This window comes from Cebidichthys violaceus, unplaced genomic scaffold, assembly GCF_023349555.1.
Source record: "Cebidichthys violaceus isolate CVI_PGR_0920_01 unplaced genomic scaffold, fCebVio1.0.p SCAF_15, whole genome shotgun sequence".
In the NCBI taxonomy this organism is placed as follows: Eukaryota; Metazoa; Chordata; class Actinopteri; order Perciformes; family Stichaeidae; genus Cebidichthys; species Cebidichthys violaceus.
In genome coordinates, this window is record NW_027176318.1 from 8,453,688 (window position 1) to 8,467,701 (window position 14,014).

The 14,014-nt window shown below is 41.0% G+C and overlaps 2 protein-coding genes across 2 annotated transcripts; one reads left to right on the forward strand and one right to left on the reverse strand.

Moving 5' to 3' along the window:
- Window positions 1–409: 409 nt before the first annotated feature.
- On the reverse strand, window positions 410–8,590 carry fbxo15 (F-box protein 15). Its single transcript, XM_068709494.1, has 9 exons — window positions 8,299–8,590; window positions 6,635–6,739; window positions 4,903–5,145; window positions 3,335–3,538; window positions 3,067–3,196; window positions 2,883–2,965; window positions 1,791–1,936; window positions 1,361–1,485; window positions 410–994 (listed from the first exon to the last, which is right to left on the reverse strand). The coding sequence occupies exons 1-9, from the start codon at window positions 8,397–8,399 to the stop codon at window positions 728–730; spliced, it is 1,404 nt and encodes a 467-aa protein (XP_068565595.1). The 5' UTR covers window positions 8,400–8,590; the 3' UTR covers window positions 410–727.
- Window positions 8,591–10,615: 2,025 nt separating this feature from the next.
- cbln2b (cerebellin 2b precursor) lies at window positions 10,616–13,731 on the forward strand. The gene is made up of 4 exons (XM_068709830.1): window positions 10,616–10,914; window positions 11,283–11,846; window positions 12,480–12,599; window positions 12,683–13,731. The coding sequence occupies exons 2-4, from the start codon at window positions 11,559–11,561 to the stop codon at window positions 12,878–12,880; spliced, it is 606 nt and encodes a 201-aa protein (XP_068565931.1). The 5' UTR covers window positions 10,616–10,914; window positions 11,283–11,558; the 3' UTR covers window positions 12,881–13,731.
- The last annotated feature ends 283 nt before the right edge of the window (window positions 13,732–14,014 follow it).

Here is a 14,014-nt window from a genome sequence, read left to right on the forward strand (position 1 = left end):
TTTTCAGATGTATAACAGTAAGTACAGTTCAGAGGTGCATGTCAATGCAGCTCATAGGTATGAAAACATGTGTCTTCAATTGCAACATAAGACCTTGTGTTTAAATACAGTGACAACAACTTAAAACCGGAGGTACATACCTTGTATGTGTGCACATACTTGGCCAATGAAGCTGATTTTGACTCATTGATAAAAATGTCAATCTCTTTCAATTAGATAATTAAAAAATAACTTTATTATTATATTATAAAGTGGTTATTAAATGTCCCACTTGATATTTCTTTCCCATCCCTCTCTCTTTAACTCTCTCAAAATGCAAAAAAAAGAAGAAACAGATGTAATAAAAAGTTAAAGGTAATTACAATTTCAAAGCAAATCATTATTTATTTTATAAATCCAATCAAAATGTATTTATTTCTGCAGCATTTAAAGACAAAGTAATAAAAAGTGGCATTACTTTGGCAAATCGGCTTTTGAACTGCAACATTTTCTGCATTTACAAAATATCACTAAATACATTTCTGCTTTCTCGACCACTAAGAGCGCCAAATTATTCTAGAGGCACACGCTTTTGTCCCTGTAAAAAAATGTACACATGCTTATATAATATAATACAAGAGGACCACGCAGTACAGATACATGTTTAGTTGAAATATTAAAAGCTTATTCATTGTATCAAACTGTTATGATTAAAAACCTTACAATTTGCTCCAGAAACACTGCAGGTTCAGTAATTTCTACTGAAATGCGTGTTGACTTTGCAAACAGTCACATAGACAACTAAACTGATCAGAACAAACTGCTTCTGTTCCTTCATCCATACAAGTTTCATCTTCACCTGACCGTCTGAGTCCTGATAGTGGATCAGGAAGTGCTCTCCATCATAGTCATAGGAGACAGGAGTCTTCTCTTGCTCCATGGAAACAGGAGAGCCGACACACCAGAAAGGTTTCTTGAATTCGTCCAGCAGAGTCAAACTCATGATGCAGCAGTTCTGCCAAGAAGTTGTAGAATAAACTAATGTCAGGATCTCTTTTCTGGACTATCATTGTTGTGAAGTCAGTGGGGTTCCATTAAGTATCTTGAAGGTATTCATCCTTATCTATTATGCAATGAGTCAAAACTGTCAAAATACATCCTGAATTGTATTTGCTTGAACCAGGAGATAAGAAGGAATTATTGTAAAATCAGCTTTTCAATAGATCTGTGAACATTAAAATAAAACCAGCATGTGGTCTGTTTCTTTGGCACGCTTACCATTAAGTCAGTAATATACTTGAGATGTTTTGGGCATGCATTTCTTTCTTCATAAACCACATAGTGAAAATAGTCTGCAAGTATTCAACAGCGCATGTTGTACCTTCACTGCGCCCTGCAGGGCCTCACACCTCCAGGGAAGGTTGATTCTGCTGGATAGAGGTGTGTGCTGTGATGAGATTGTCCTGCTAATGGCAGTCAGCTGGATTAGGCCATCACAGATCTGACCTGGTGAAAGACAACAACACGCGACAAGTAAATGTAAAAGAATAGAAATTAGGTCACTTGATTAATGAAGGCTAATAATTCAATCTATGAGCTATATAATGATCTTCAAATACAATTAATGAACATAGCTAATAAAGGTTGTCTTAAATGTCCACGGTTTCATTTGTCACATGCTGCAATGTAAAAATGTACATATTGCAGAGTTGAAACATATGAATCACACCTGCTCTCATTAAAAATTGCTATTAAATGACCCATTCAGCACAGAATACAGTGTGACTTAGTAACTAGTATAAATAAATTACTTCTCCGGCAGAAAATCTCGGGGAAGCTTCCGGACACGATCTCACATGCAGTGTTGTGGAGAACAATGTGTAGTTGGTAACCATGGAGACCATATTCAGGGTCGATGTCATCAAAAGGGGATTTAATTATTGGCTCCACGTAGGGGCTGGAGGAGGAAAAGAAAAAGGAAAATGAAACTAAGACTGTGGAGATGAAGAAAACATTAAGAAAAAGGTATTTCATTAAGGAGGTATTTCAGAGTTTATTACTTCTGTGGACTGGAATCACGATGTGCTGTGACATTTGTTCTCACATGAAACCAGGAGAGGGGGCTATGTCCACGCTATACTAACAAGAATGCTGTGTAGTCTCGCTGATACATGTTGTCTCTCCTCTCAGATGATCAATGTAGCACCTTCAAGAGCATACAGCAACTCCAGTACTAAATATCACATATGTTGGATTATTTATCCATTTATTTTTATTTTCAGATAGATGGAAAACTATATATGGGCATTTTTGTTCGTCCCAGTTCCCAACATCACCCTTTAACAATCCTGTAATGAGGAGTCACATAATTAGGAGGCATTATTTTAGAGGCCTAAGGGGTGATAGTGTCCCCTATTTCACAAGAAAGACAGCAACATCTGAAAAAAAATGTAGATTGTTTCGTTTAACAACTTAATCTGTTTACCCTTATTTCTTTCCTGGGGTCCTTTGAGTGGACCTGAACCTTGTATTGACAGTGACCGATCCAGCCAATTGGCTTTTAATTCAAACTAAAAACTACAAAAGCTAATTCTCCAAAAAATTAACCTGTTTGTTTTAAGCTCTGCTAATATGTGAAGACAACTGCTTGCAATTAACACCTGCACTGTGTATGTGTGTCCTTCTGGCAAATGATTATGAAAAAATAACTGGTGTTACTGGTGCCGACACATAACGAGAAAATAATTCTATATGAAAAATGAGGTACAGTCACATTATCCACTATGGTGGTGAAATACAGGTGCCAGTGATGCTGACGCCTCACGCCCTCACCATCTGATGGCGATACACTGCATGCCATGTAAGCATGTGAATAAAAAGTTGCCTGTTCAAGTGCAGCCTACCAAACGGGAGATCCCTGGATGCTTCTTTCCACCAGCCTGTGGAAGTGAAGGGTGACCATGACAAAGGCAACTGAGGACTGGTCCTGCAAAGAGAGCCATCACTTCAATTTCAGGTAAATTCACAACCCATCTAATTGTTCCAACAATCATTTCAAAATGCCAAAGCTGCCTGTGAAGTAATTACCCTCCAGACACCGATGATGATGCCAGGCTGTAGCAGCTTCAGTTCAACAAGTCTGTCCTGGCCAATGACCTGCGCGCCTTCAGTTAGAGCCTGCGTGTCTAACTTCGCCATGAGGGACCTGCAGCCAGGCCTGACAGAGGCAGGCAAAGAAAAGAGTTGGATTCAGTGTGTGTGAGAGAGAGAGAGAGAGAGAGAGAGAGAGAGAGAGAGAGAGAGAGAGAGAGAGAGAGAGAGAGAGAGAGAGAGAGATGGACGCCGACTGTCTCACTTCTTCAGGCTGGGGCAGTTGAGGGCTATCCTCCTGACACCGTGGAGTTGAAGGGTGGAAATCTGCTGGTAGCTGGGCATGCAGCTTCCTCCGCTCCAGCACAGAGTCACAGAAGTCTCGCAGAACTGGGACCGGCTCAGTTCATGTGTGCACTCATGCCCCGACTTATCAGACACTGTCAGCTGCCAGGTGACGTGCAAGTTTCTAGAATAAGAATACACGACACAGGATTACAGCAAAGAAGATATGACAGATATTTCACAACAACGGCGTGTACAGTTATTTAGTATAGTACAGTAAGGGAGACCTGACATCTGAAATTAGCAGGCTTCTGACTTTATAAAGTGGGAAATAACTCACTTAATGAAATGATATGCAACGAATGAAATGAAAGCGCAGCTGTTGTGATAAATCTCTTGATCCAGTTCTGTCTGAAATGGGATTCAGTGCTGCCCCGACTGTGATGCAGCCGGTGTTTTGCTTAGGCACCATCCAATATCAATTAAGTGGAGGAACAAAGCTAAAAACTGGAGCAGCCCAGGAGGCCTCGGATGACCCAGGGGAGTTTCGCTCTGCATTGTCTGTGTGTGGCGTGATGTCTTGTGAAATGATTATTACCAAGGTAAATCGCAATGCTCCTCAGTGTCTCTAACAGACAAACTCCCCACAGGGAATTGTCTAAGTTGGTGGGAGGTGGAAGGAAGGGGAGGGTGTGTGTACATGAATGTGTGTTTGGGTGTGTGTGTCTGTTGTGGATGACGAGTTTGGGGGGGGCTAAGTAATTTACTTCAACAATTCAGACAGCATCTACAAGGAACACAATTATTTCTACTTCCCCTCTGTACCAGAGCGACTGCCACAGAACTCAAAATTGAGTGCTGCACAGCCTCTAATCAGAGGTTATAAAAACACAGCAGAAACCGCGATGAGGGAGCTTTCCCCCGCGTGCTGGCATCCCCCTGAGCAGACATCTCGCTCAGACAGAGACCTCCTTTCTCACCTTCAATAAGAAAGTGTCATTAAGTGCGATATGAAAAACAAACCCCGCTTTGTATTTGATAGCTAGCGGCTTGAACTGTCCTCTAGTCTCTACCTTTGAACCGTCTTGACAGGGTGGATCTCCAAAGTTTCACTGTTTGCTAACCACAAACAAGGCAAGGGGTTCCCATGACACCTCACAGAGCCGCTTCCAATTGCAAAACAGCAAGACATACCAAACAGATGGCAGATTACGGCATGGTACACAAAGTGTGATCGACACAACTCCTTTTGGCTGAACTAAAGTAAAGCAGCACACTGGAAAATATTAAACTATATGACAAGGATTCCCTGAGAAATAATGAGATCTTTTTTTTTTTTCTCACCTCAGTAGCTAAGGGACTCAAACCGTGTGCTTGAAAACACACGGTAAGCACTCATTTAAGCTTAATTCACAAACAACGCTCGACAGGCTACTCAAGCGTCTGGTAAGTGAAATCAAGTGCCTGGTACATAAAACAAACCGTACACCTCAGGTACTTCATCTTAGTGGCTTTCATAAGCAGTTTCTGCCTCCCTCCATCTCTTACCTGAGGACCAGCTCCGTTTGGCTGGGCAGCCCAGTGTGACGGCCGACGAGACCAAGACGACTCTTCCACTTGTTCGTGTCATATGCGGCTACGGTTTTGAAGTGCAGCCTCTTCCAGTAGCCCGCAGGCCGATCATGCGCCTCCGTTGCGGCCATCTTCTGCAGCGGCTCGTCCGTGGATTTAGGTTTCCACCTTTTATTCATTTTATTCAGCTCCGCTACGTATATCTTGTTCCACAGAGCACTGCATTGATGGTATTGTAAGGTATAGAAAAGGGGAGAGGTCGTGTGAGTGAGGACAACTTAAAAAGGTTAATACACAAAAGATTTATTTATATGAAATAAAGCCTGATATGCTTTTCTGTCACCAGTCTGCTGTTCTAAGATGACTTCTCTGACTTGTTCTTGAATGCAAATGTTCTTCTGTTGTTCATGTCTTGGTAGAGAAAAATTCTGTGTTTAAAAAAAAAAGTTTAATTTCCTGTTAAAAGTGCTACACATAGGTTGAATTTCTTACTATATGTATAATTAAGGTTTCGTGAAAACGCCGCTTTGAAAAGTTAAATATGATTTTGTATGTTTTATAAGCCATAAAAGCAGAAATTCACAGAAAAGTATGCGTTTAGAGCAATGAAACGTTGCGCCACATGACATCACATAAGGAGGTTGGTTTCCTCACAGCTCAGTGTGCAGTGGCAGCTGGTAGTGGCTCTTTTTCCCCACTGGTTTTAGTTTGCATGCGGCTCCATTTTCCATCATGGTGAATCACTGTGTTTGTGCAGGCTGCACAAATTGCAACCTGTCAGGACATAGAGCTGAACCTTGAACATCGGTTTCTGTCGTATCATTACTCATGTCAGTTTTATACAGTTACTACTATATTTGGTGCTGCCTGATATGTGACAGCAAACTTTATGCTTAACACTGTGCAGTGAAACAACACAGCATTATACCTAATCACACTCTTCCTTATGAGATGTCCAAGCTGTCTGTTTTGAGGTGGACATGGAAACTGCTTTACAAAAACAAGTCTAGATGTCTCTGAACAGATTTTCCAGGCGTCAATTCATGTGGGACGCCAACGTTAAAGGTTGCCAGATCTCCGGTCTACAAGAGAGCTGTCACGTTGCAAAACAAATCTCCATCTAATCAAGTCATTTATGCCTAATCAAGTATTAAAAATATTCATTAAATAATCTGCCGATGCAGTGAGTATTCTTCAATTTATTTCCAGTGAAGTTGATTTCTTTTTTTAAAGATTTTTTTAGAAATGTGTATTTTTCTTGAAGAAGAAACAAGAGCAATACACGTCACAACACTACAATCAAGGGAAACTTGTTTCATGGAAGACTTTAGACGAGCTGGTCCTTATTGAAGATTAAGATGGTTAAATTAAGATTACTCCACTCGAGCTGAAATAATTATCTGAAAAAAATGATCAACAACAATTCTGACAACCAATTTATCAAGTAATGTCTGTTCTTAGCTTCCAAAATGTGGATATTTAATTTTTGAAGTCTTCTATGATAGTAAAATCAAAGACCAAACAATTAACCGAGAAACTGATGAACATATTAAAAGCATAATCCTTAAATGCTGCGTTTTAGTGCACTGGCAGATTTTTCACATGTTTCAAGAAAATAGGACAAAAACAGTTTTGTTGGATTGGATTGCTAACTGATGTTTTTAATGTACCATGTATGTTGCATTAACAAGACCTGGCTGGTACTTACTCATCATTGGCAAGCTGGTAGAAGAGCCTATTGACGTGGCTGATGCTGAAAAGAGCGGAGGCATCTAGGTATGACAGGATCTTCATCAGGGTCTCAGATGGAAGTCTGAGGAAAACGGTAATTAGACGTCACTACAAGGAAGGGACACCGGCCACCTGTTGTTCAGCATGCAGTTCTTTAGAGGCTTCGGTGAATGAGACAAACGAGCTCTCGGCAGGCAACCTTATCACGCACTTCTGGCAACAAAATGAAATGACCCGTGTCTGTGTTCTCATTAAGTAGATTTGGTGTAAAACAAACACAACATTAAGTTCATGAATTCACTGTTATTTAAAGTGCTCATCACAAAGAAAATACACCTAGATAACAAAACAACAGAAGAGGCTGTTAAATTCTTTACACATCCAGTAGGTGCAACACATTTGTTTGCAGAAAATCCTGGCATCGGAAAAAGACCGATCTCAAGCTGCAGGAAGTGATGAATTAAAGTGTGAGTGAGATCCAATCTCAAAACACAAGAGACCAATGTTAGATATTTTATCTTTCTTGGTATAATTGTTTCTTTTGAAAAAATGCTGGGGAAAAAAGTCATTTTCCATGTCTGTTAATGAGAAATATTGGTGTGGTTTGTCTGGTTGCACCTGTGCTGGTTAATGATGCCAATGCCGTCCAATTCAGTCTCTTGAGTGAGTAATCTATTTGTGTTCACATTACATGCCTGGTCAATCACCGACATTTCACTGCACATCAAACAACAACCATGATGAAACAATTTCTGAAATGAGACACAAAATGAATAAATCATGTTTGGTGTCTATTGGAGCTTTAAGAAATCCCTCAAATGGCTGTCAACATGGAGATATTTGTTTGACTGTTTTGTAGCATTACTGATGGTGTGAGAATGTAGAAGAGTTGATGACAAGCACCACAAATCACAAGTTACAGAGTATCCATAATTTGAGTGTCAATTGTGACATAAAGACAGCTCTGTGTTTATCTTATAGCAATGTCTATCGACTCAAAAATGAATTATAATATTCAGACCCGGGCCACCTATGATTAAACTCAATTCTAAGAGAAGAGAATGGCTCATAAAGCTTGTATATCTTTATACAGTTGATTGATCTATTAAGAGATTGACAGATGATTTTTCAGTGACTGTTTTAAACTCAATTATGAGGCAAAAGTACAAAACATTCTCTGGTTCCTAATTGAATACATTTTGGGGGGTTTAGAGTGCTGGTCGGGTCGGACAGAACAAGGTGAGGTAGTTTCAGTGTGCATGGTGAAACAACAAACGTGCTCAAATATGAATATGTTTCTGCTTTAATGGCATTACACCCATGTTTTACACATATTACAGAACAGGAAACACAGCTGCAGTGATTATGCTAAATTTGTTTGTGACTTTCATGCCCTATACATTTACTACATTCAATGGAGAAAGACTCAGATTGCTTAATTTGAACACAGTGAAGTGTCTTCCATCTGTATTGATTTTTTCTGCTGTGCTTTGATTGTGTTTTAGTGCAAACACGGTCAATAAATCCTTTTTCTTGCAGGGTAATAAAGCCTTGACTTGCCACAGGTTCTGAACACCGGCTGCAGGCTGAAGTGTTGAATGACACGCAGCTGGAAAATATGAGCATGTTTTGATCGATTACCTTTCCATAAAGTTCAGAGTGGACGCTGGAGACGATTTGTCAGCTCTTTTGGACGTCCTCAATGCCCGCATTCTGGAAGTAACTGCTTTTGGTGCCGCCATATGTTTTACTGGTCTTGACTTCTTTGAGTCAGATACAATAATTTATATTTGCTGGGAAGTTGAGGCCATGAAGCCACGTTTTGTTTGACATAGTTTTAGCTTGACGCTTAACGTGAAAACACCATTAAGTTAGCAAAACAAACAGCGTCTGTTCTCCGTGTTTGTAGCCAGAGAATAACGTGGAACGTCTAATTTCCGTATTGTCCGCGTTCTGTCGTCATGGTGACGTCCAGTCAAGTTCTTTTCACGTGCAACAATTAATTTTCCGGTGGAGAGTGGCGACATTTGCCTTCAAAATAAGAGCGGATAAACGCTATATTTCCATCATAAACTATACTGTTATATTGTAATGGAGCAGCCTACATACAGTATGAGATTGAATCAAATCAATTAAAAAAAAATCTTGGACTTACTTTACCAATTGTCGTTCTGCAAAAGTCAGATTTAGAGATTTAGAGTCAGATTTAGAGATAAACTCTGATGACAGATAACTATAACTCTGATAATAATAAATAATACATTTTATTTATCGAGCGCTTTTCATAGTACTCAAAGACACTTTACATTAAAATCATCATATATAAAAGCTATACACTATAACAAAAACATAACACACACACTGATGACATAATCAGGGTTATTTTCTGTTATTTAAAGATATGAAAACATTAATGATGAAAACGACTCAATGGCTGTCATCATACTGTTGCAACACAACAGTGTAAACAACAGTGTAGCGTGTGATTTCTAAAAACAATCACCAAAATAGATTACAGTAGGACAAACTAATAGGTTATGACAGCGAGATCACTATCAAATGACTTTTGTATTAAGAAAATCCAAGTCCTGGGATGAATTATGCTGATATAAATGCATGTGTGATTTGTAAAGAAAAACACACCAAAAAAAAAAAAAAAAAAAAGCTACTGCAGTCATATTCTTTGTAAAAGCAGATGGCTCACTTTAAGACCCACCACATAATCGACCTCCCCGTTCCTGGAAGCCAGTAGGCTTTGCTAGCTGTCAGGGAATATAACCATAACACTCTTGTCAGTCCAGCCGATCAGCTTGCCTGATGGAAGTGAAGTCCCTTTTAGGGCAACGGCAGCCTCTGGTACGGCAATGCCATGTTCATGTAGGCCACATCCCTTTCCCTTGCATGTCCCCCGTACTTGACATTTGATGATTTCTGTAGCTATGTGTCCTTCTGAAGGCCTGGGGTCAGTTGTGGCTCCTGGATACCTGATGTCACTCTTCCGCATGGCTTGTCAGCCAGCTCTGACAGTGCAATGTTTGTCAAATGGGGCTGAGAAAGGGAGGAAGGATCATCACAATTAAATCTAGAATTGGGTCTCTGCAAGTTGGGTATCATTAAACAGGGATGTTGCATGTACTTCATGGGCACCTCATATTGTGTGTTTCAAGGCGTTTAATGCTTATTTATAGTGACATCCAAACCTTTAAGGAAATATTGGGGTTTTGTCCTCTCCGCCTAATCAAGTGCTTGCATGTATTTAAAATGCAGCTGTGATGAATTATGTTAAAAGAAAAGTAGACTTTACTCCCATTATTTTCTCATGCCGATGAAGCTGAAGACAGTCTATATACAGTGCCTTCCATTGCAGATATGAGTGCCATGCATAATGTAGACAGTTAGCATATCTTTACATCAGTAAATGACAGCTCATTAAAAGGTCTAACGTGAGGGTTCACCACTTATGAGGCCCACTCTTAGACTCTAAAGAGGTGGGGAGCACTGATAGGGACCCTCTACACAGCTCTTCAAAGGATGATGGCTTGTCAAGAACTGAAAAGAAAGGCCAAGGGTGTTACAGAGAAATGCAGGACATTCTCTGTGAAGTGGGCATTTTCTGAAGTGTCGCCTTCTTTAAACCAACTTATGCAGTGGTTGTAAAACGTGATGTGTATGTGAAATTATTTGCTGACATGCAAGTATACACACCAAGAAATGAAACATGCCGGACAGATATCACATACGTTCGTTTGTTATTTTAATCGCACTAGTGCTTAGATTTCTGCAAATGTTACATCCGCCACTGGATGGCGCACAAGTATCTTTATTGGACTTACAAGATCGCTCGCTTAAGTCTTAAATTAGTAACATACAGCCTACATGCATGCTCAATGTACCATGCAACGACGAGGTTATCCGCTGCAACCTGCATTTATTTCAGATCAATCAGGGAGAGACATGAGAAATTCACAGCATATAAATGACAGACATTGACATGACAGCAAGTGATCTCTGCCTTCCCGAGGGGCCTTTGAGCTCACAACATCCAACTGATTAATATGTAAACAAACCCGTTAGTCCACACATGTGCTCTTAATTGCGGGATACTTCTGAGGAGTCTTGTTGCAGTGGAGAGAATGGGCGTGAGTTGTCCCTCGAAAGGGAGCCCAGAGACTCTTGCTTGTTTAGCACCACCGATCTGAGCGCTCAGTTCACAGTCTGCGAGAGAGAGCGAGCATACCAGCGGGATGGATTGCACAGGTAGGTCGTGATTTACCTTTTTCTCAATAGAAACGGCCGAAAAGTGCTTGTTTCACCATAATTATCAATTACAACACGAGGAAAAGATACCTAACATCATTTTCATTCGACACTATAATTTAAAGTGTTGTGGCGCACAGTTATAGGAAACAACCCGCAGTAGCACACTTGGCTTGGTTAATAACGGACATATAGAAAATGTCTATTAATACGCGATTTTTAGATTTTGTCTTTTACTGACAACTATTGCCTTTTTTAACGCACGATAGCCATTTTACGCACACAGGATAAACTCAAGTTTAATCACAAAACTACTTGAAATTGTTTTCCTACTGCTGTCTGATACAAACATTTTCTATTTATCTCAGGATTTGCAACAACAGTTGTCTGAATACTCTCCCAAAATCAACTAAGACGCCCAGGAGGGAGGGGAGTTACCGCCGGAGAGAGTCGGGAGTGCGTCTGTGTGTCAGAGGTTCTTTGAGAAAGCCAGGGAGCATCACAGATAGAGGAAGAGAGAGAGAGAGAGAAAGAGAGAGAGAAGGGGAGAGAATATATCAAGTCTGGACCAGGTGATCGAGTACTAACAAACCTCCAAGGGGCTGCCTGGTTGTATCAGTGAGCACGGGATCAGCGATCCGACCATGGTGCCCGCGCGCTGCCCGGGACCCTGTGCCACACTGGCACTGGTCCTCCTCTTGGGATGCGGCGTGGCTTACTGCCTCGGCCAGAATGACACGGAGCCCATCGTGCTCGAAGGGAAATGTCTTGTGGTGTGCGACTCGAACCCTTCTTCGGACGGAGCGGTCACCTCCTCACTTGGCATATCAGTCCGCTCCGCTGGGGCAAAAGTGGCTTTTTCCGCCGTGCGTGGAACCAACCATGAGCCGTCAGAGATGAGCAACACGTCTATGACCATCTACTTTGACCAGGTTAGATGTTCACTGAATTTAGCACAGTTCTACAACAGTCTACTATTAACCAGATACGGACCAATAACATAGCTCCAAAACCAGTTTCTCTTTTTCCCCCTCTCTTTACATGCTATATATTTACCGTGGGCGAGCGGAACTTGCTTAAGGTCATGTTTCATTGATTTCTTATCACTGCACTCACTCTGTGTGATCTGAGCCCTGCGTATCTCTAACCTTACGAGCACAATGCTGTTTCCTTTGAAAATGGTTCATTTAATGCTGTGCGTAATTGGTGTGATTCAGGGATGCGCTGTCAAAACGAATGATCATCCATGCAGGATCATTGATCACATATGCGTCTTAGGCCTCGGCCGGATTGACGTGTGCATTGTGTTGCTTTTGCTGGGATGTTCCACTTAGTTGCCTTTGGACAGCGGCCTGTTATACGCATCAAAATGGGAACCATCCCAAACTGCGACTGAAGCGCAGCCTTAAAACATTTGGCATACCAGACTGATACGCCTCTCTGTAGTCACTCTGCGTGGCAAAGGCAAACAATTACATTACTAAAACCAGCTGTTCTGATCAGTGAAGCATGCAGGTGGAAAATAAATAAAGCCTTGTCTCTTTTTGTGCCCTTCTTGGTCACAGGTTTTAGTGAACATCGGCAACCATTTCGATCTCAAAGCAAGCGTTTTCCAGGCTCCAAGGAGGGGGATATATAGTTTCAGCTTTCACGTGGTGAAGGTCTACAACAGACAAACCATACAGGTGAGCAATTATTAAGCAGTTGGTCTGCGGTCAGCATTCAATAGAGAACTAAGCATGAGACCGAACTCTCCCCTCTCCTGCAGGTGAACCTGATGCAGAATGATTATCCAGTTATATCAGCATTCGCCGGTGACCAGGACGTTACGAGAGAGGCGGCCAGCAACGGAGTACTGCTGATGGTTGAACGGGAGGACCGCGTCTCTCTGAAGCTGGAACGGGGCACCTTAATGGGCGGATGGAAATACTCCACCTTCTCAGGCTTTCTAGTCTTTCCTCTATAATCTAATCTGCGATGACCCACGTCGCACGAGACTCTGCTTAGGTTGAGGAACAAAAAGAAAAAACGAAAAAAAAACATGCCATTTATTTTCAACTTAAATAACTGTCAGCCAAGGAAGCCGACGAATATCTGTATACCTACACTCGTCCACTATCTAGTCAAATATGAACGTTTCCTTGGAGTTTCATATATTCAAATCCATCAGTCAACTTTAACGCAATCTGGATGATTAAAAGTATTGGTCGGCCAGGGGCGTGTGCTTGTCGGGAATGTGGATTTTTTTCTTGCTTGGAAAACAAACTTTGCCAACAGACAAACGGGTGTACCTGGGGAAAAACGGACAAGGGCGAAGATGATGTGTGGAGGAACTGACGTCCTGGACAAACCGAGTGTGTTATGCTCTATTTTATGTTTGTATAGCCTTAAAGAATATATGGTTTTCGTCCAAGTGAAATATATGGAATTATGGACAACCAGAGAAGAAGTGCTTTCACGCCCAAGGCATTTTTTTTGCACGAATGGAAGTTTTTACTTTACGTTTTGTGCTGTCAATGGTGTTGCGTTTGGATGCTGAACATATTGAAAATAAGCCAAATGTAGGCCGCCGACGAGCTTATTAAAAGAGAAAAAAGGCGACATAGTTCAGCCACCGGAGACAACTTAGAGCCCTTTTATTAAAGAATAATGATATAATTTATAAAGTACATATTCACATTATTGTGTGTTCTACATTTCGGAATCTGCGTAGCTTTGACTGATTTAATGTTCAGTGACGTTGCTCACCAAATGTACATTGTGGAAATAATAGAACAATCCCTATATGTCCCGCTTAATAAAAGATATTGTATTGTATAGGCTAAGCGCATTTATCACTGTTCATTCACAGGACTTTGCAGTTAAAGGGAACAGGTTGAAGAAAAAAATGGTTGATTATTAGAAGTGAGAGTTTTCTAAATTAGGTTAGACCAAACCAAAGGCCTCAGGAGGAAAACAGACAGTGACCAGCTCGTTTTAGTCGCTGTCCGAGGTGCTGAAATATACTGCTGGACTCCTCATTCAAAAAAGTCTCGCAGCACTTGTTACAGAAATATATCCGAAGTTTTTTTTTCATGTGAAAAACGAAAAGAGATGCACA